Genomic DNA, 23,265 nt, shown 5'->3' on the forward strand with positions numbered 1-23,265 from the left:
GTTCTCTGCCATAACTAGTTTATTGGTTGTTCTATAAACTACATTAACATTATAATGAGGAGTAGCAGTTTTACACAGAGTTGGCTTTTCTTTGAGAATGGATTGAGTTTAACAAGCAGGAAACCTTGATTTATTTAAATCAAGATTCAAATTGTAGATTCAAATTAATTTATTTAAATCCTGCTTTTGATTTGTACTGTTTTTCTAAAACAAAAGTTCATTCTAGTTAATTTGTATAATGATCAAAACACTGATTTGTAATTGGAGATAGGCTTCACGCTAAATTTGATTGTGCGTTTTGTTAACCAGGAGGCTACACTATATTTTTACCCATTTAAAGCATTTGAACATAATACATTTAGAAAGTTTCCAGGCTTTCTTTTTATTATGTATAAAAACAGTGAATTACATGCTTCTGATAATGCTGGTTAACCAGATTTATTAAGTTGCAGTAATGGTTACTCAAGTAATATGAACAAAACCAGTATTTTAAAGTTGCGTTTATTAGTTATTTAAAACTACTTGAAATCTGCATGGAGACTTTTTTTTTCAAAATGTTTTTACTTTTAGAACATTGATGAAACAAAGGAAAAATTAAATGTTGTTAGTGGATTGACAGTTGCCAAATAGGATTTTATATAATGTATAAGCAGATAATAGTAACGTTAGACCTTAACACAGGTAGTCTAAAACTCTCAGTTTAAATACGTTTGTTTTTAAATATTTTTAAATTCTTCAAATCTGTTCCATCTGTCCTATTTCCATTTGAAAAAACTTGTGCATTTTTGTTAGGTTCTTCACAATCTGCAAATTAAAAAGCATAGCATCCTAGCTTCACAAGTTAACTATTGAATTTAATAAATTGATTATTCTTTAGAAGGCATATTCTTTTTCCATTTCCTCTAAAGGCTTTGACTACATATCTGAAATTATTTTTTGAGAGTCTGAATGCATATTAAATGTGAGTCATATTTAGCATTCTCCCCCATGAGCAGGGTATCTCTGTATTTTGGCTAGATCGTTCATTTTGTGTTTAACTGAATGTAATTGATTAGATAAAATAGCTTAAAATAAATTACTGGTGTATATGTTTGTATTGCCTTAAGGTGGCATATTGACACTGGTGATTTAAATTATAGTGTCAAATTAGTTCCGGTTGTTTTGTACTTTTCTTTTTGTTCACACTCTGTTAAGTAAATGCTGGACTAATTAGGTGTCATGTCAGATAAAATTGCTCAATCGTGACATTTTCTCATAGATTCTTCATTCAAAATTACCGATTTATTTTTGTTGTAGTGTTTTCTCATGTTTAGAAATAATTTCAAGTGATTGATGGAAGGCACATCTTGTCTGGAGAAAATGTGGAACCAGAACCATTGAGATGCTTTTTACTGTAGACCCGCCTACCTAAAATGAGCCATCAAAATTCAGATGCTTTGTTCAGAAGGACACGTTTTGTGTGGAGAAGTTATTGAACTTTATTTCATGTTTGTTTTACATTTCTCATATATAACTTGCTCCTGGAGCATCTTGTTCCCATGGAGCTGAAATTATTACTCAGGAACTAAAACCTATGAAATAAGAGAACTGAAAGGCTTATACAGCCTAAATAATATTGTAGATAGCCTAACCATTTCACATAAGATATCAGATTGACCTAAAGTATTTCATTTTCATCTAGTTAACTTTGTAAGTAACTGTAACTTAGAATATCAAAAACTCATTCTAGCAAATACAACAGCTGCCTTTTCTATATCCCTGACTTATATATTTGTACAATTTTTAATAATGCTTGGCATAAGGCCTCATGTCCATCAACTTATTTTATAAATGTATAGAATACCAAATATTTCTTGAGTGCTTTATAAAATGTAGGTAAATGTATACTTCTGGTTCCAAAGCATTTACAATCTTTATTGTTTAGAAAAGAGCAATAGCAAAGGAATTTATTTTAATAATAATATAATTGAAGCTTCCAGCAATTTAAAGTCTAACAAAAATGCCTGTGTTGTCTTTTTTTTTTCCCCAGAGAACTTGTCACTTGTATGTCTGTGAGTCTTTTAGTAGTACCAGTCTTTCACCTGGTACTCTTGCATTATGAGAAACAATAGGATCCCTGTTTTCCAAACAATTAACTCAAGTAATGCTTGTGTATGGAAGGATAAAGCCATCAAGCTATATAGCTTTCTATTTTTCACTAACACATGAAGTCAGTGAAATAACTTGTTAAACATGTAACCCATGGGCAATTAAATCACTCCATACTGTTATTACCTTAACAGCTGGAGCCAATATTTCATGTTTCTTTACTTGTGGTACTTGTGTTCTGGTGTAAAAGGGTCAGGATAGCATTTTGCCATTGTCTCACTAAATTGCTGAGTATTACTGCTGTGTTTTGATGCTATATAAGAGTTTAACCAACATCTGAAGGCAAAGAAATAGGGATGGTGGGTTAAAATTGTGGGGTGAATTGGTTTGGTTATTAGTTTGTTTTTTCTGGCTATTTTGGGAAACGAATCCAGTCATTCTGCAGCATTTACTACATGATAAAAAGGTAATTCAGCATTTGTATGTACTTCATTGTGTGATTGGTGTTCTTGTAGATGTTTAGTCAGAGTTTACAAACAGACCGCAAATTGCAGGAACATGTTTAATTTGGGCTTTCACTTAAGAGGGAGAACAGGGCCATCAGCTTCTTAGCTGGTCCCCTCAACAAGTATTCTATCTCAGATTTGGTGGCATCCCTTGTGGAGCCATGGCAGTTACCAATTAGGATCAATTCTATCTGATTTCACAGGTCTTTGGTACAAGTGTAAAGGGCAGCATTCTTTGAGATCAAAGCAGGTGGCTCCATTATCTTCCTAATCTTGGATTGTTCTTTTTATCTCTTAGCTGGCTTCCCAATGGGCTATGCAGCGGCTGCTCCTGCCTATTCACCTAATATGTATCCTGGAGCAAATCCTACCTTCCAAACAGGTATGAAATAAAATATCTATTGCTTTAAAACACTCACCGCTTCAAAAGGGTTTGAAATTGGGAATGCAGGGGAATTCTGTAGTTTAAAATGTATAGCAGTGTTCTTTCACTTGAAAGTAGCTTAGAAAATTGACAAACTAAATTACTTAAATTGGTTTTGTTTGCTTGCTTTGGAGGCATGATCCACCTCAACATCCTCTGTGCCCCCCCGTTCCCCATTCCTCCACGTGCTCTTCTTCCCTATACATGAGAGAGAAAATCATCACTTCTTAGGGGAGGTTTTGAGGCTAGACTGGTAGTTAAAATCCTTTCAGAAATTTTTGGTGCATTCCTTTTGTTATGCAAATTTGTTGTTATCCTTTTTGCATCTCACCCTTTATTTCCAGGTTTGTGATGAAGGTTTTTGAAGGGATTCTGCAATATACCCTTTTCACTACCTCAGACCTTTAACCTCCTAAAATTAAGTTGCTGCCTCCCTGTCTTGATCATGTCCTGATCCTGCACATAGAAATTGTCCAGTGCACATAAATACTGTCCCGTAGTGGTTACAAATCTGGACAGTTATACAGTTCTTTTTCTACTTGGTCATGGGGAAGGAGCTGTGTTCAGCAGCTACATCTGCATATAGCTTAGCTGGGGTATAGGCAAGGGGAAGGATTGGAAGTTGGGAGGAAAGAATGGATGCAGAAGGGTCCAAAGAACCAAAACAAAGCATCTTGGAAAACTAGGATTGTGCAAAGTAGGCCTTAGCCTACCGAAGTTCATGCATTTCCAAATAAGTTAGTCTGTAAGGTGCCACCCAGCTCTGCCTTCTGCCTAACCTCAGACATGGCTAACTGCTTCTCTCTACTCGTAAGATAATATATTGTTTCATAGTGTCTGACAAATTAGGATACCTACAAAAGAGAGACCTAGTTAGCCATTAGTCTATTGGGTGCAAATCTACCCTGCTTTCTGCCTACACAAGGTCATGCCTCTGAACTGATCTAGAAGGATATCTTTACATGTGCTCTGTGGGGGAGGCATTTAATGGCTTCGAGAGCCCCTTTAATTAAAGCACCTGCAGTATCGCATGTATTCAGCATCCCACACTTTAAAATGGTTGTGGGGGTGCTTTAAAGCTTGTTCAAGCTTCAGTTAAAGTGCCCCTACTGCCGTTTTGAAGCACAGGGATGCCTGCTGTAGAGACCACCCAATCGTGAGCAGCCAGGAAAGTTTATACTTTCCCCCTCAGCCCTGCTGGGCAGGCTCAGGCAGCTGTACCTAGGCTGGGGTTCAAGGTCATTATGCAAAAGAGCAGGGGCTGAAGGGCTTGCATAGCCAGTTGCAGGCAGTGCTAGGCTAACCCCACCTGCTGCAGCTGGCATGGGCAGTTTTACATGTGCTCCAAGAGCCACTCTAATTAGTGCTGCTGCATCTCCTGTATCAGTGTCCCAGCGCTTAGAAATAGTGGTGGGGGTGCTTGAACTAAAGCTTGTTCATGTGTGTATTATAAATGTAAAACAAAGAAAAAAGGTTTGTGTAGTAGTTTAAAATGCCATGCATTATTACTAAATATCGGTTATTGGATTGGCATCAGCCAGTATGGTTTATTAATAATCGGTTATTGGTATCGGCCAAGAAATCTTTATCAGTGCACCCATAGAAACTGTTTATCCATTTGGCCAACTACTATGCAACTTATCTGGAGAAAATGTATCTAGTAATGAGTGCAACATACAAAAAATGACTGAAAAATTTCCTGCAGGATGGGAAGAAATGAATTGTATGCAGAACCTAGTAAATTGGCTAATGTGTTATTCCACTGGCGTTGAAGTAAGACCTGGCATTTTTTAAACTGCTGGCCTAGGCACTGGGACAGTAGTTCTCTGGTCCTGGGAAGCAAGCAGTGTGTAGTATTAATACTTGGTTCTTGCTTATGTCGTGTTTAACAGTACCTTTTGGTCTGTCTTAAGATTTTTTTTTCATGAACCTCCTAGAGCTCCTCCACTTGAAGTGCATTAAAAATATGCATGCATGTATCCAAATTTAGCTTTTGGATGTCCACATACCATCATGATTAGTGGAAAATTCGTACTGGGGAATAGTTTGTTCCAGTTGTCATGTAAAGAATCTGGTTACATCTGCAAGGAAGGCATCAAAGGTTGAATTTTATTAGCCAGTGCTGGCCCTAGAAGTTGTCAGAATACTGACAGTCATAGTCTTAGAACCCAGAGTAAGTACCAACTCACAAGTTGATCATTTTAAGCTTGCATAATGGCAGGTCCTTTATTCTTAAGAAATCAGGGGAGACCACTCCTACAGATGCCGCGTGCCAATGTAGTGAGAGTTGATACAGATAATGCCTTAAAGCTTGCTTATTTCCAGGGCTGTGGGTTCAAGTGAATCATCAACTTGACTCGGACTTGATTCTTAGAGGAAGGGAATGATGGCATTGGTTGAGGTGAAGGGGAGTAAACCATCTAAACTCTTACCTATCTGCCCAGCCTTTTAAACTTCTATAGAATAGTTGCTTCCTGTGGAAATATATACATTTCTGAAATATATAAAGATCTGCAAAATGCTTTGCTTGGCAGATCTTGGGTCCCTGCTCCAATTTACTATATAAAGGCATAGCAGGAAAAGTAAATTCTGGTTTCTGCTTTTGGGTGATTTGATTTTGAGTTGAGATAAGAGAGGATGGATATTACAAAAACCCCTCAATTTTGCTAAGTCATCTCATTTTGTCATAGTCTACAGTGAGGTCCAGGCCTCTAAGCCTGTGGGTGTTCAAGTGGACTGGTTTGTTATTCCGAATTGCAGGCCATTGGATAGGGCATGGGAGCCAGTGGACACCACCTCGTGCAGGGTAGACTTTGGCTTGAGATGCGAGAACTCTAGATGAATGCTGCTGGTAGGTGCTTCAGGGTATGTCTGTATGGTACAAAACAGAACTGTTATACTAACCCCTGAATGAAAATCAGCATAGCTAAATTGATGGAACAGTCCTAGGTCAGTAACCTGTACTTAGAAATTTTCTGTGGATAGATACTACAGACTCAGGTGGCACTTTACAACTTCTTCCTTTGCTGTCAACTGGAGCTGTAAGAGAGGTGCCTGCAACAGTATTTGCTGGGGCCTCTAGAGAGAACTGCATTAGAAGCTTAATTGTCTGTTGTTCATCACAAACTTACAGTGTTACACTGTTTCCAGTGTTATGGCACAGTGCTGTCTTGTACCACTGAAGGCAGAAAATCCATCACCCATATCATCAAAATTCTTAGCACTGTACTGAAAAGCACTTGTAACTTGTTCTTACCTGGAGTTAGCTTCAGCTGACTAGTTACAGCCTCAGAACCTGTTGCAGCATCTTTATGGGGGGCCTTGTTGACTGCTGTTATGCAAGGCTCCTCTCTTTAAGCTGCAGTTGAAAGCCGGGAGGAAAAAATGTGAATCCATAGCTCTCCTCAGAAAGCTGGGATTGGCTTGGAAGTGCTTGTGGCGTGCAAATGATGGTTTAAGAGTCTGTTTCTGTTGGTTTTGATTTTCAGTAGTAACAAAATTATACCCTTAAAATAAATTGCTTGTGATGAATAGACTAAAATAAAAATGTTTGGTGTTCATTTGTTTTGTGTGTTAATTCAGAGCACTTCACTTTGTTCACATTTCATAACTTTAAAATTGACCTGTTCTTCTGACAGCTTTCTTGAGGAGTTGAATGTAAGATTAGATCAGAAATTTAGAATTTGATCATTTGTAATACATTCTGTGGTAAAGGAATTCCTTTCATTTCGGGGAAGTGTTAAAATTAGGTGGAACCATGTCTTCGTTTGCTATGTTTTAAGTGTACGGTTTTTTTCAGTTTTACTTAACACTAACACCATCATAGGAGTTCAAAGTGCCCAAATGTTTATAATTAAGACAAATTGGTTTGGGCAGCTGGGATTTCTAACCTGAAACATTTCTCAATTAAAAGGTACATTACTTATTCTCTTGATACAATACTTTGTTTTTTCATAATCAGCATTTCCTAAATCCAGATCTGCTATGAGATTGGACCATACCCTTCCTGCGTTGTGTGTGCAGATGTAACTTTTTAAAGCTATCTGTTCTAAACTGCTGTGCTCTAAAAACATAATAGATTTGAATGAGGCAGGCATTTGCTCTCTGAGGGCATGTCCAGACAAACACACACATGCAGTGGCATGCGTTTGGGGCTTGTGTAGCAGGGACCTGCGCGTCTCCCAGTGTCAAAATACTGGCGCCATGCTGCAAATTTTACAGTGCAGCGAATGGTTGTGTTTGCGGTGCGTCAAACAGCTCTGAGGCACTGCAGACTGCATGTGTGCACTTGTCTGGACAGGGATGGGAAAAGAAGACTTCATGGCATTACTTAAAGTTTGCATGTACATTTTGGAATAGCAAATGTTAATCGGAAAGCATAGTGTGTGGTAAGTCTCTTTGAATATATTGAATGTCCCCGGGGGTTTGGCTGCATTTCAGCAGAAATTATCCATATCCCATATTTTTCTGCCAGCCTAACATATATATACACACATATACTAGCCAATTGCCTGTCAAGACGACGGGTAACGCCCTATGCTGCCGCTGTTCTGCCGCTTGCAGGAAGTGGGGTGGGGGAACCGAGGCCAGTGCTGCTGGCCCCAGCTCCCTCACCCCCTGTCCAGTCCTCAGCACTGCTTGCAGGGAGCGGGTTGGGGGGGCCGCGGGCAGCAGCACTGGCCTTGGCTCCCCCACCCTCTCTCCGGTCTTCGGTGTGACTTCGGAATCATAGTGGCGCTCCCCTGTGCTTGGAGCACTCTGATTGGCTGTTTCCGTCAGCCAATCAGGCTGCAAATAAAGCATTACAGACAGACAGACTTAGGCTTTTATAATATTAGAATATTTTTAACCTTTAAATAACTCCATATGCTAGAAATGGACAGTATTTCCCCAGTGCACTCTTTTCTGGGTACATGCTAACTTATTTTATTATTTTAGGCACTCACAACATTAATTTCAACTTTCTGCAGCTCTGTGGTAGTCATTCAATCTGGTCAGAGGCAGTTGGTGTTATCAGAAGGAATGTACCAACAAGTTTTATTTGTTTTTTTTAAATATCTACTATTCATTTTCAGGACAATGTGAACTAGAATTAAATTTTCATTTAAAAAAAAATTTAAAATCAGTTTTGAACAAACCAGAGGTGCCTTTTTATAATGATACACAACTTTTTGGCCCTCAGTGACTAAAACAAGTCATTGTTTAGATCTGTGTGCTTCCATCAGCATCTCCCTGTTTAAGTGTAGGGCATCATTAAAAAAGGGTCACCTGATTCCAAAAGAACAAGCAAGATTTATGCAAATAATTTAGCTTTTGAATACTGCTACTTGGAGCCAATTCAGAGGTAATTAAAGATGGTGACTCTGTATATTCAAATAACTTAGAATAGCAAAGTCATAAAGTTCAAGGGAAAAACATGACTGATAAAAATGTACTTAGTATCTTAGTGAGTTAATGCCTCAAGACTGTTTTTTGGGAGGGGAGGTGTTTGTGTTGTTTCTCTTTCCACAAATGATTCTTTTTGAGGTGGAGAGTTAGTGGGAGGGTAGCTATGTATCTAAATTTAATCTGATACTTATAGTAAAAGAGTTTTAGGATCCTAATGATAACTAGTTTAGACCACCTTATAGGATTATGGATGAAATGCATTGTCAAAGGATTAATTGTATATTCCAAGTAAAAGTACAGGCAACCCCCACTTAATGCTGTTTTGCTTAATGCCTTTTGCTATAGCGCTCATTGATACCTGATTCCATTTAGCACTCAGCAAGTTTTGTTATAACACTTACGGGCATCGTACAGCTGGCGCTAGAACTGACACTAATCCCGGCAGCCCTGATTCTGGTGCTTTTGGTGGCTTTAGAAAGTAAAAAGTGAAAGCTGGTTTTGCTTAATGCTTGGTTCTGCTTAACGCTCAGGTTTTCAGGAACCAATTTAAAGCGCTAAGTGGGGGTTGCCTGTAACAACAATTTTTTTTTTCACATTTATAGATCAGTACTTAAAGTCAAGTGATCTTTCTTGTGTGTGTATTTTACTGCTCTGTCTTAAAATATATATCATTTTGCTCATGAGGATGACAGTGGCCAATTCCTTGTGAATTAGTATACTAATGTTTTTCAGTATTTGCCCTTAGTTAAAATGCTGCCAAACATGGACTTCTCCCTAGCAGACTGAACTAAGTCATTAACATTATTAGGGGATTTGCAGATCATAACAGGGTGCTTCTGAGTATTCGTATGGGGCCATTATAACCAATGGACTTACTCTTATACTACAGTTTACAAGAAAATGATTGGGGGGGTGGGTTCTAGCACTATCTCGTGGTTCCCGTGGAGTTGAACATAGATCACTGTAAATTAAGTTCATAGGACCCATCTGATGACCCTTGGGTTAGAAAGTGACTTTGACCTCATCTTAACATAAGGTATCTGAGTGTGTGTATCTCAAGGGGCCTAGGTCTCTTTGACAGTCTCCTCAGAGCAGTACAGCACAGTCAATAGGCCCTGCCTTCTGCTGGCAGTGATGTGCATTGCTGATCGAAGGTATTCATATTCCGTCTCCTTCCAACTAAGGATTGTTATTATTTCAATGGCTGGTGTATAGTATTCTGCAGCAGTTATGGTGCTTCTTTTTGCTGCTATTTCTGCTTGTCTTGGTCATTGGCTCCATTGTTCTGAGTGTCTATTTTCATCGGGCAAATGCTTTCAGTGACTAGGTTCAGAGGAATTAAAGATCCATCTGTCCTTTGCTAATGCAGGTATCAGTTAAGATAAGAAGTTTCAGTTACTGCAATTCCTAACCTGTGAGGAAACTCACTTTTGTGCACTTCAAGATTCACCAAGAACATTCTGAAAAATAATGTTCTCTCTTCTCTTCTATCAACATCTCTTTAAAAATTCCTCAGAACTTATGCAGATGTACTAACTTATTGCATCAAGGTGTGCTGAAAATCAGAGATGGGCATAAGTGCTACGTCACTTCTTAAAATGTAGTCAGTCATTTTAAGCATTCTCAAAACGTTTGCCCTTTTATCTTTCTTTACTCCTTGAGTTTGAGAACTTGGTTTTCAGTATTTACTTTAGCCAAGTCTGAAAATTTTAGCAAACAATTATGATCACATGTAGCTTAAGTGGAGAATATAGTGGAGAATGTTACTGCATTCATCTTACTTCCAGGCTGCCTGAGAAATCTTCCTGACCTTTTCATTGGTCCTTATCCAAAGAGTAGGGTAGTTCTCCTGTTCCGGCTGCCACTGAAGTTCCTTTACAAAAGGATTGTTGACTGTAACACTTACTGAGGCAGACTGGGAACTTATTAGCATTTTAATGTTTGCCAAAAGATTCTGAATAGGTCAGACATACCTAGTTTAGTCTGGTAGAACCAAGTGTTTTGTCAGTATTATAACTAAAATAGCTGAAACAGATCTGTTAGTCAGTTTGAAAGTGGGGTGGGGTAGGAAGTGGGTGGATGAAACTATTTTCATTCTGAAGAAAACATACCATATTTACTCAAATCCAAGATGAGGTTCTTTCCCAATATAACATGCGCTGGGTGGGGATGGAAAACCTTAGTTTTGGATTAAAGTACAAGGCGATGGTGGAGGACAAGCAGTTGCTGCGGCTTTGGCCTCAACCTGAGATAAGGGATGGAGCCATAGCTGCTGCCTGCCTTTCCTAGCTTACTCTTGCTCCAGATTGGCCCCATTCTAGTCTAGAGCATGGAGCATGTGCTTACTCTGGGCCCAAGCCTGGTGGTGGCAGCAACTCTGGCTGGATTTGTTTGCAGTCATTGATGGTAATTTATTGAATTCTCAGATCAAACACGAAAATTAAGGATGAAAGTTTGGCAGTAGTAGAATTTAATATTATTAAACAGTACTCTAATGCTCATTGTCTTTCACATGGCTTTCTAATACAGACTTGCTTTTGTTGCAGGTTACACACCAGGCACACCATATAAAGTATCTTGTTCACCTACCAGCGGTGCAGTGCCCCCTTACTCTTCATCACCCAATCCCTACCAGACTGCTGTGTATCCGGTTCGAAGTGCCTATCCACAGCAGAATCCATATGCACAGGTAAGAAAGTGCATACATCTTCTTCCAGTTCTAGTAGTAGTTTGCTTTCAGCCTCCATTATAAACGGTTATATAGTAAGTATTGCATTAATCTCCATGCTGGGGGAAAATTATATTTTTAACTTGTAATGAGTTTTTAAATAAAGAATCTCAAGCATATGCAAAAAATAAACTCCCTGTTCAGGATTTAAATTGTGTTATAGATTGCTTCTTACACATATACCAAAAGTTCTGGGTTTTAAAATGGGTGCCTAAAAGTACATTTCTATGGTCAGCTTTAGAAATCTAAATGCATGACCTTTATTTTTCAAAAGTCCTGGGGCCCTTTCAAGGTCATACACACTCAAGTACTAAATGCTTTTGAAAATCAGGCTAACATCAAGGTGACCTAGTGTTAAAACTTGCAAAGGTACTAAGTGCCAAAGTATCCAGATCTCTTAGGCGGTAATTACAGCAGTCTAGGTGTTGCCAAAGAAACCAAACATCAGTCACCTTTTTTTTTTTTTAAAATAAGGGCACTCTTTTTAAGTTTATGACCCTTATTTCAAAACACTGCCATAAGAGGGTTGCAGTGGCTGCTGCTCCTTTATGCACTTTTTTGTAGCACTACAACAATAGCAGGGTCTTTCTGTCTTAGTCTCCATGCTGTACTGTCCTTCTGCTTTTCCATATATCAAACTAGTGTTCTTATGCAGAGCACTTCCCTCGTTGTCCAGCAGTATGATGTCACTGAGCTTTTTAAAGATCATTTTGGCTGTTGTGCACCTCTATGTCCTTATGTGGAGCAATGGACAGATGTGCTGTTTGGTGTGCTTCAAAGGTAACTGAAATGCTTCAAATAGCAAGGGTATAGGTGTGCACTGTTGAAGAAGCACTACAAAAATGGTCATCCAAATAAGGTCTTATGGCATCCCAGTGTTCCTCCCGGCAAATGGAGAGTGCTCTGCTGTCCTCTGGCCCAGAGGCATGCAGGGATTCCTGTTCTCTAGCCCGTGGCTGGAGAGAGTGCTGCTGCATGCCTTGGTCATTTTGAAGTGCCCTACAAGGTTCAGGGGATAGCTGCACATCTTCATGGCACCAAATTTGGGATTTGGAGTGCTTCAAATGTATGTCTAGTCATGCCCTAGGTAACAGTAATGTAAATGAGGTCATGTGATGGAGCTAGATGGAAAAGGACAATTACACACACAAAAAAGTCGTCTGGCCTTTAACCAGGGTGAAGAATATTGTAATTCTGAATAAACTTGCTTGCAGAGATTTGGGGAAGCAGAATTTTAGGCCTTAATAGAAAATATGTGGTCTTCTAACCATCTTGCAACCAGTTCTGCTTAGCTGATCAGGGAAGGAGATACAAATAGCTGTCTTCAGCAGGGTGGATTATGGGCCCTCACTTTGCTAGAGACCTTCCAGTATCGCTGGAAAGCATTACTGCAGAACCCTAAAAGCAAAACTGGCACAACTATAGGACTTGGGTGACAGGAGGTAACTGATGCAAATTGTCATGCCTAGAGTAGCTAGCTTAATTCTGGATGCAACATTTTAAGCCATTGGGTTATCAGTTCTCAGTTGGGTAGAAGATGATTTTCTGTGCAGCACTTCTGAAGCTTTCAGTTCTCTATTAAAAGTGCTCCTTTTTAGTCTTTTCTTTCTAGTCCCACATAATCATTCCTGTTTCCTAAATAACCCATTGCTTTTTTTTCCATGAGAGTTAAGTACATGTGTATAAAACCAATCTGAGAACAGAATCAGGCTTTCCTCACTTTGCTTTCCTGAACATCTTGAATCATGACCTCAAGGTGGATTGTTTTAAATCAAGGTGATTTTTATATGACTTGTCTAATTTGGTTATTTTCTAAAGAAAAGTGCATTTTCTCTGGATGATGTGACCATTTTAAAACATGTAGATTTACAACTAAATATACTAGGTTTGGGACATCTTTTTGCTACTGAATTATATTCATTTAAGCAGTTAGATAATTAAGCAGTTAGATAATTTAATATTTTATAGATTTTTATTTTACATTTTGATGTGTCAACAGGGTGAATAATGCATTGATTATGATAATTAACTCTTTCCACATGATTTATTTCAAGCAGCTTCTTTAGAATGTTAACTGGAATCAAATGTGCAAAACAGCATATAGCACAGGTAGCCAACCTGTGGCATGCATGCCACAAGTGCTGTGGGCAGCCTCTGTTTTAGCATGTGGTAGACCCAGGAGAAAGCATAAAGGAGATAAGTAAAGGGAATCAGAGTGGCACTCAGTTTGGGGCTAATTTGTGGCACACCTGCCAAAAAAAAAGGTTGGATGGAATATGTCATTTTGTTTTGTTTAGTTTTTTAAAAATTATCTTAAATTTATTTTGGGTACATAAACTTGTATGTAAATTTTAGACCTGAGCCAATTGGAGCTCTCAGAGGGAAAAGCTACAAAATAGGAGTCGTGTTTACATAAGTGGGTGTCCTGTAAGACTTGAAGAGAGATGTGATGGTTTCCTAAATCAGAGACTGGAGCCTAACACCTGTGATGACTTTGCTGATCTCTTGCACACAGCCCCTGGCTTCTCCGTAGGGTTAAATCCTTAATACAGTCTGTGACTTATTGGGCTTGTCTACATATGCCTATACAGCGATGTTGCTACTGTTCTGTACACTGGGCACATTGTTATTTTTAGCTACTACTTTACTTTAGTGGAGCACTGTAATGAGGGAGTGAGCTGCTACAGCAACATAGCTACTGGTCACATGTTGACACATGGTCACTGTAACGCGTCACAGCCATGATGTAGCATCGCGTGTAGACATGCCCATTGTCATTAATGAAGTTTGATCTCAGAAATTAAATGATTTTTTTTTTTTATCCTGGTTCTTTTCACACTGATAAACAAGCAGACTAACTCAGTTTATGGAAGGCTCATGCATTCAGTATATTATATGTTTAAAATGATAATTTCTTAAAATATTGAAGGCTTTAATATGTTTTATATTGCATTTAATTTTAAAAAACAACATAATATTTTAAATAATTAAAATGAAAAGGCTGATTTGAAAAAAGAAAAATAGTTTTTTTAAAGAAATTTATTTCTGAAAAAGAAAACCCAGATGTATCAACCTTTGAAATGGTTTTAGTGGTGAAAATATTCTAAATTTACTGTTCTTTTCCAACAGCAAGGCACTTACTACACACAGCCTTTATATGCAGCACCACCCCACGTAATCCATCACACCACAGTTGTGCAGCCTAATGGCATGCCAGCAACCATGTACCCTGCTCCAATTCCACCACCAAGAGGAAATGGTGTGACTATGGGAATGGTGGCTGGGACTACTATGGCAATGTCAGCAGGTACTTGGATTTGTATTCCTTACACACTTTATGGTACACATGCATTATATGGCCAAAATGTATATAGGCACTAATATTTCACAGTATCTATTAATTTGGGACGTTTGTGTAGTAGCATGTGAATTGTAATCTATTCTGACTCAGTCTGAGTATTCTAGGATGGGTCAGGTAAGCAACCTAGAATATAGGAATGTATTGAAAAGGAAAGCTGATTTGATGTTCCAGTTGCGCTTCTGTCCAAGAGACTACCGTGATGGCATAATCATTTGGTGCTTAGGAATTTTAAAGTAAAACTGTTTCCAGTTGAGTTGTTCAGTTAACTGAATAGAGAATTTTTGTAGTAGGAACCTCCTATTCTGCACCCGAGAAGAACAATTTTAGGACCTGTACATAATGCAAGTATACATGGCCAGAATGATTGGTTGACTGTCACAGTTGGGGCCACCCATGTCCCACCATGACTTGTATTTACTAACATCATTGAAGGACAGTGTGAATTGTACAACCAAGACCTAGGGAATACTGTTTCCTAATGCACACATATTACACTGCCCAGTCCACTTCAGTGCTAAGTAGGGGTGTGTGAAGCGGGCCCTGTTCAATTTGGATTTGGATTCGGCCTGAATCGGGGACAGTGATTCAATTTGTTGATTTGGATCGCTGTCCCTGATTCAATTTGGCCGAATCCAAAGTTCGATGCTGATTCAGAGAATCAGCAATTCGGACATAATGACAGCTTTAAATGTTTTTTCTACATACCTCAAGGTACCAGCGTGGCTTGTGAATGCTGCAATGCTGGGGCGCATGGAGAGTCCCACAGGAGTGCAGGGGGGCCCTCCACGTGTTCAGCAACGAACTGGAAGTGGACCAGAAGTGCTTCTGGTCCACTTCCGGGTCTGCTGCCGAGCACACTGGGGAGCCACCTGCTTTTGTGTGGGACACTCCATGTGCCCCAGCATTGCAGTGTTCATGAGCCACCTGGTACCTGGAGGTATGTAGGAAAAACATTTAAAGCTGTCTCTATGTCTGAATTGCCAGAGGGTTCCGATTTGATTCGGAGAGATTAAAGGGTCCTCTGATTCAATTCGGATTCAGAGATTTGGCTGCCAAATCTCCACCGAATCAAATCGGGGACTGAAGCTTCACACAGCCCTAGTGCTAAGCTAGTTAGAATTTAAGCAACTTTGCTAATCCTGCACAAGCTGGTATCATTTCAAGGCCACAGCTGTTCTAGAATTAGACTTCTATTTCTTATGTGTGTGTCTGATGCTTCTGCCTGAAATTTTGAGCGTGATTGTTATGTGCAGCGGGTCTGGATGGCGCAAGGAACCTGTTTTTAACCAAACCTACTCTTTTGTAACTCAGATTTCAGGTGTGTTGATAAAAGTAAATTAATTATTTTATTGCATTTATTGTCTTTTGGATTGTTGAACTCTAGATGGTAGCCATCTAAGACTGGGCACGCCACAGCCCTCAGTGAAAGGTTTTTGTTTTCAAGACCACCACTGTTTTGTAGACACACATTGCTTCTGTGTGTTTTTCCAGCTTTTGTGTGTGGGATAAGCTGTAACAGACAAACATTCTTAACTTCCTGTATAAAGTGCTCTTGAGGGGAAATAAGTAGGATCCTGAGACTCCAATCAGTCTGTTTCCTTTTACAATTCTTCAGTCTGTAAAAACCCACTGGCATTTTTTTTCAGACAGGAACTAAATTATTCTGCTTTATCAAAATGAAATTTCTTTAGCTTCAGGTATTCCTATAACAGAGCCTGTTGTGAGGAAAAGCATTTTTCACAGCATAATGCGTTCTGTAAGCAGGATTTTTGTGAGTTTTTTTCTGAGGAAGTTAAATACCTGCACTTGCATTGAACAAAATATCAAAGTGACCCTGTTCCATAAACATTTGAAGGAAAATTGATTGAATTGAAACTGCCACGGTACAATTTCACAAGCGTTGAAGTGCAGTTTCTTACTGCATCAGAAGATGAGCAAGACTCAATTTTATATTTTGAAACAACAGTTTACAAGTGCTGAAAGGTGAATTTCTGAAAAATATTAAATATAAAAATGTTCTTTGTTTCCTAGGTACTTTGTTGACCACTCATTCCCCAACTCCAGTTGCTCCTCATCCAGTTACTATGCCCACATATCGGGCTCCAGGAACACCAACCTATAGCTATGTGCCCCCACAGTGGTGATCATCCTGGCAGTGTAAGTTACCAATGTTCATGCTGAAACGGCAACCTGCTTGTAAATGGCTGTATGACAGTGTACCTCTTCCAGGAGAGTTCACAGGAGAGAAATTCCCAATATGTTAATTGAGTGAATACTAGGAACAGATTATTTCTGAAATATTGTTTGTTTATAGTAGCTGTGCAGGAGAGGAAGAACTTTCTGGTGAGACTTCTTCATTGTCTGTATCATTAGAGGATGAATATTTGCTTTGATTCCAGTTATTTGTGCCCCTGGTACCTGCTAGGGCTGTGCAGAGCTTTGGTTGCTGATTTGATTTGGCCCAATTTTGGTGGCCGAATCTGAATCAAATCAGGAGACCCTTTAATCTCTCCGAATCGAATCAAAACACTCCAAATCAATTCGGGGAGATTTGGAAAGATTCGACGATTCGGACATAGACACAGCCTTAAATGTTTTTTCTACATACCTCAAGATACCAGGCGGCTTGGGAATTCTGTGATGTTGGGGCAGATGGAGCGTCCAACAGGAGCGCGGGGGGCCCAGCGTGCTCGGCAGCAGATCTGAAGCCTCCGGGTCCTCCAGGCAGCACCAGGTTTGCCACCGAGCATGCAGGGGGCTCCCCCATGCTCCTGTGGGATGCTCCATGCGCCCCAGCATCGCAGCATTCACGAGCTGCACCTGGTACCTCGAGGCAGGTAGAAAAAACATTCAAAGCTGTGTCTATGGCCGAATCGCTGATTCTCTGAATCGGCATCGAATCTTCAGATTTGGATTTGACTGAATCCAGTTGGGTGCAGTGATCCGAATCAACTAATCAAATCACTGTGCCTGATTCAGGCTGAATCCAAATCGGATGTGGTAAGTTTCACATACCCCTAGTAGGTGCATGTAAACCCAAAAGGATCAGTTTCTTTAAGCAGGCCCAGTTCTTTGGGTAGATGTGATATTTCTTACTAGACCAGCTGAGTAGTTGGAAAAAAGTTCTTTGCAACTTTCAGGCACAATCACCCTTCTTCAGGCAAAGGGAGACTGCTGTTGTTCTGAGATCTCCAAGGAATGAAAGAAGCTGAAAGTGTGACAGGATGGCAGAGAACATGTAAATAGATGGAAATTAGGAAAACAAAAGGTAGTGAAGTTGTGGGGGGAGGGCAAACGAGGGGCAAAAATAGCCCCAGGTATGTGATGGAGACTTTACTGTAGTAGTTTGCCATGGTAGAAAAGAGTCCGTCTGTATATTGAAAAGAAAAAAAAAAGAGCCTCTTTTCTACCTTGGAAAACTACTACAGGAAATTGCTGTCATTGCCACAGACTGGAATATAGTTAGTGGGTTTACAGCATGAATGCTGCAGAGTATTATTAGATAATACTTTGTTTTTTAAAGTAAGTGGGGCTTGAAGGCAGTTGCAAAGCATGCAGTTATCAAGCTTTAGTCAACCATAGTTAAATATTTTCCTTGCCTCTTTTTTTCTGTTTCTCTGACTATAGGTTTGAAGATGGGAGATATGCAATCAAGTAATTGAGGTTTAAAAGTTGGTGCTGAAGCCCTCATGCCTCCAACCAGGACTTTCTTCTGAATGCTTTCAACACTTTGCTAAACACTACTAATTCCTGATCACTGAAGATTTTCCAGTGCTGCATATCTTACATCTTGGAACTCCAGCAGTTAGTCTTAAAGCAAATCTTGTTTTGTGGACTGTCTTGCAATTTTTTTAGCTAATTATAATGATAAAAAGGGAGCATAAATTTATTCTGATCCATATCTAGTTGAATGCATGTTTAAAAAAACCCACAAGAAACAAAGCTTGTTCAATCTACCTGCGGTGACTGATGCAAAAACCATCATATGCAAAATCCAAAGGAACCGAAAAGTATTTTACAACTTGTATCACTAATGCACTGTTGTAATATATGCAGGGTCTTCAAGGTAGAATCGTGAAAGTGAATTTCTTTATAGAATGCCATTATATACATTAGATAAGTGTTTCAACCTTTTTGGGTTGATAGAATTGCCAGTTCAAAGGAGCGCGGTTTTTTTTAATTTAAGTGATATATTCATTTCCAATTAAATTCAACTAGTACAAATTGGAATGACTGGAAAATGAGTCTGACAAGCTGCAGAAATCCTGCACAGAATTAGTTTACCGTGTACCTTTCCATTTCCGTTATAGGGATTCAGTGTTATGCAGACATTTTTAAGGATCAGAATTAATTGATAAATGTGTGGCTACCTAAAGGAAAATCAAATACAGTAGCCTTCCTTGAGGAAGGGAGGTAACATCTCTATAATGAATTGCACCTCCTGAATAAAAGTGATCTAGTTAGAAACCATCACCACCTTCCATACGACAGAGCATTCATCAGAATGAGACTTGCCACACAAACTAATAAAATCCAATTTTATTTGTCTTTAGGTGTTTTTCCTAAGAATGTTCTAGTCCATTGAAAAACCACATGTGCAGTTGAACCAGCTTGCTTTTCAGATATTTAAGAGATTCTAGTTGTTTCTACAACCAACAGGAGGAGTTCAATTACATTGTTATCCTGAAGAGAGAACTTTGTGCGTTTGTTAAGCATATTAAAGGGGAACAAACAATTTTAACAATGTCCTTATTAGCTCATATTATTTGCAGTGCGGATTATGGATGTAGTGTAGCAGGGCTATCAGAATGCAGAGATTTCAAAAGTTGTGGGGGATTTTATCCTCTAACATATTTGTGATCGAAGTAGGAGCCATTCATTCGTTATAGCATATTTGATGTAACAGTTGGGATTTTCTTTTTTTTTCCCTTTTTTTTAACTTCCTAAATTGCACTTGGAAAGCACGTAAATTAAGACGGACTGCAGATTAGTGTTTTCATCACAATGAGTCATTTCCAGTATCTTTGCTTGCAACTTCAATTTTTAAAATACCTCAAAGCAAATGCTATGGGGATAAAGGGCTAGCCTTGGAACCCATTTATATACCAAAATCATTATGGGAAAGGATTTTAAATTTATAAATTTGAATATTGCACACAAAAATCAAGGTTTTTCTTAAACCTGCCTGATTTATGGTCTTAGTAAGATGCAGTGTTTTTTTTTTGCGGGGGTGGGGAAGGAGAGAGGATACATTCTGCCTGCAATAAATTATGCAGTAAATGGTTATAAAATGTTGTTCCCTTTTAAGAGTTTACACAGAGGTATGTCAGACTGTAGTGTTTGTAGTTTAATTTTCCATCCAGAAGTGATTTTTTTTTAAATTGTATATCTACTCGTGCTTTGTTTTGGGGTGTTCTGCTCCTTATACAGATTTGGCAGCTACTTCAAGGTAGCATCAGTGCTGATTTTAACGCTGCCATTCCAGTACTTGTCCCTGGTGGGATGTGTACACACCTGAAAACCCATTAGAGGTTAGAGCCTTTGGTAACTTTATTTTTTACAATAAGCACTCTTTTACTACCATGTTTTATTTTATAAATTTTAGAATTATTTTGCATGGATCACTGTAAACAGATGACCCACACACACTTATTTCCAATGCCTTTAACATAACTATGGTGTTGACTAGAAATACTTTTTTAAATGTACTTATGAGCACTTATTTCAGCTTGAGGATTTCCATATATTTATGTATGGAGCAGAGATTTACCCCAAACAAACCATTTGAATCTGTACTGCTTTGTTCAAGTCTGTTATTACAATTCCATTTGTGTCGTAGGGTTGCAGCATTGACTCGTCAGGTGTTCCAGAGACTGTAGTGAACATTAATACAGGCAGTTTATCCCGTTTAGCTAGTTTAGAGTGAGACTTTTTGTTGTTGTTGTTGTCTTTTTAGTATGTTTTTTTATGAAAAAGGAGTTGTGAGGTGTGAAATGATGCTGTCTTGGGGAGAAGCTATAAAGTACAAGTTTTAAGCTTTGCTGTCTCCTGTCTTGTTACCCAATAAAGTAAAGCTTTGAAACCATAGGAGAGAACTTTTCATGAATGCTGCATTAATAGATTAATAGTTAAGGAAAGAATATAATGTCCTATATATTTGCTCTAACTTCCTAAATGTTTTCTTGGAATCTGTCTCCCAGTAATACTATTCCATAACATTTAGGCAGTCTCACTTACTTGAGCACTTTTTTCTAAGTTGCATTATGGGATTCATCTACAAGGGGGGAAATTACCTTTTTCTTGCAAAAGGTACCGTACCTTCCAGATGTGATTGCTGTAACTAATGGGAGGTAGGAGCATGTCTCCGGTAGTTTGATTAGGGGAGTAACCAAAAGCACAGTGTGTTTGGGTGGGGGATGTATATACAACTATCTTAATGGTATTTTGTTGCAAAAAGTAGAAAGCATGGATATAAAACTGGGATAAAATCATATGTTGTTTAATAGGAGTTTACACAGCGAGGGTCTTAAGAAACATTCTCTCCTGCTTTTTATACTACATTCCCTATTTAGAATTCCTGTACAAATATATACACATGTACACAGTATATGTTTTGCACTGGAGCTCTTCAAAAAATACTGGGTGTCTAGTGCAGTAGAGAACATTTCAAATCAATCTTCTCTAAAAACTTTTATGGCAGCTTTATATAATAGATTTAAAAAAAAACGAAAAAAAACTTTTAAACCTGGAACTGAAGATAAATAACTATTTCAGCAATAACATAAGAGAAGTCCAAGATGCATTTTGGTTCTAATTTCAAGTGTTTCATTTAAACAAAGTATTGTTTAGGCTGAGATTTGTTCCCTAGGTCAGTAATGTCTGACTTAAGTCTCTTAGAGAGAGTAGCAGCAAAATAGTTATGTTCTTGAAAAAGGCTAATAATTGGCACCAGAAACTCATAGCTCTAGTCAGTGGTGTGATGTTCACTAATGAACACAAGGAAGGAAATCTAAAACTGTTCCAGTATCTTCAATATTGTTCATAAACTTGCTTGAACCAAACATCTCCAGTTGACATTTCTAGGAGACAGAGGAATGCTGTTCATGGCAGCTTCTTTTTGAGTGTACTATGCAAGTTTAGTGCTTAAGTGAAATGAGAGAACACACACATTTTGTAATTTGCCATCTGCTGTAGTCCTTCCTACTGTGGTCTCACCTACTGAAAAGCCCTATAAGTACCACCATGTCTTAGTGTTGTTAGACTATAGTTCATGGTACAGATTTTTGTATACCAGGGTACTCTACATCGAGTCTTTACAAAGCAATCTGGCTTCTGCATGGAAGATGGGCCACTTACAGTATCTAAGAAAGATTCTAATTTTTAATTTGGAATAGCTCCCCAGGGCTTGAACACAGTATTATATGCCATTAGTCTGGTTTTTAAACATATTACTCTTTTTCTGGGTAGATTAGTGCAGCAGCCTTTTAAGACCATTGTAGGTTTAAGTCCACTAAGGGGGGTTGGAAAATACCATGTGAGAGAAACCTTCCCTTTATTGGAACACAATAATAATGATGCATCATTTACAACTTTTGGGAAGAGAGAACAGGTGCTGGGATTGTTAATTGGATTGTAATTTGCAATTGATCAGAAAGTAGTTTGCACAGTTCCTAGTAGAGAATAGACAGATCTTCTCCAGCAGGTGTCGCTATAGGATAATTTGTGGAAGGTCAAAATTAATTCAGTAATCCCCATTTTGAACTGCATTCTTTTCATGGCAGCCTGTTAGAAAATGCAAGGGAGAATTAAACTTGTCTAAATATTTCCGCCTAAAGAATCACTTTTCTAATCTTGTGCATTTAGCAGCTCTAAGCCTCCTGTAGAAACAGTTGCACATGCTGAAGGGCAATGTTTATAAAGAAAACATTGCAGTAAAGTCAGGATTGTTTTTTTACCGTCATGCTTTGTTCTGACTTTTTTAGATCTATTTAGAGATCTTCTCTAGTGGCTTTCCAGCAGGCTGTCTTCATCTGTGTGTCCTGAAAGAAGTTGGGGGTGGTAGGGAAGTGGGTTGCAGGGAGGAGGAGTGATGCTGAGGAGAATGTACACTTGGAAATATCTGAAAACCACAATTTTGAGGGTCCACTTGTAATATCAAATATTCTAAACAGTTGTTAACCTCTAAAACTCCAAAATAAAAAAAACATGACAGTAACTTTTCCAAACTGGTGTGACTTTTGGGCACTTAGCAGGCGAACTGGGAAAGCTTTTTTTTAGCTGGCTGCTGTACAGACTTGTTTTAAGTAGAATGGATTTGTTAGTGGGTTTTTTATTGTGATGCTATTATTGGCTGCCCTCATGTCTAAGATCTGAAAAAAAATGAGTGCATGCAACAGAAGTACAAGAGGCCCCAGTAATAGTGCTCATGTTTGTTATGAAATAGGCACAGGTTTCCTTTTTTATGACTTTTTTTCAAACTGTCTTACAAGCAGTTATATTGGTACTTTTTTAAGTTTAGGTCAATGTTGTCTTCCAGAATAAGTTTTAAAGCATCACTCACTTCTACATTGAACTATTGCATCAACACAAAGGAGTGGAGATTCCATCCTGAGCCAGTTCAATTATGTGTAAATTCATACTTTTTTTATTTTTTATGCAATCCAATGAGTAGATGAGCTCAGATTTAAATTCTTAAAAGCACGTTTATTGTAACAAGAATTGTTATGTATTAATACTTCAGTTTTCAATAAAGATTGACTTGTGTTGCTTA

At 38.6% G+C, this 23,265-nt stretch overlaps 1 protein-coding gene across 1 annotated transcript in view; it reads left to right on the plus strand.

The window, feature by feature from the left end:
* FAM168B (family with sequence similarity 168 member B) overlaps nt 1-23,265 on the plus strand; it is a 27,576-nt gene extending 4,311 nt beyond the window's left edge. The window contains exons 3-7 of the mRNA XM_006016006.3: nt 2,893-2,976; nt 10,953-11,095; nt 14,264-14,441; nt 16,527-16,652; nt 18,123-23,265. Of these exons, the coding sequence (XP_006016068.1) occupies nt 2,893-2,976; nt 10,953-11,095; nt 14,264-14,441; nt 16,527-16,639 (518 nt within the window). The 3' untranslated portion in view covers nt 16,640-16,652; nt 18,123-23,265. The remainder of the gene's footprint in view (nt 1-2,892; nt 2,977-10,952; nt 11,096-14,263; nt 14,442-16,526; nt 16,653-18,122) is intronic.

This window comes from Alligator sinensis, unplaced genomic scaffold (assembly GCF_000455745.1).
Source record: "Alligator sinensis unplaced genomic scaffold, ASM45574v1 scaffold237_1, whole genome shotgun sequence".
Taxonomy (NCBI): Eukaryota; Metazoa; Chordata; order Crocodylia; family Alligatoridae; genus Alligator; species Alligator sinensis.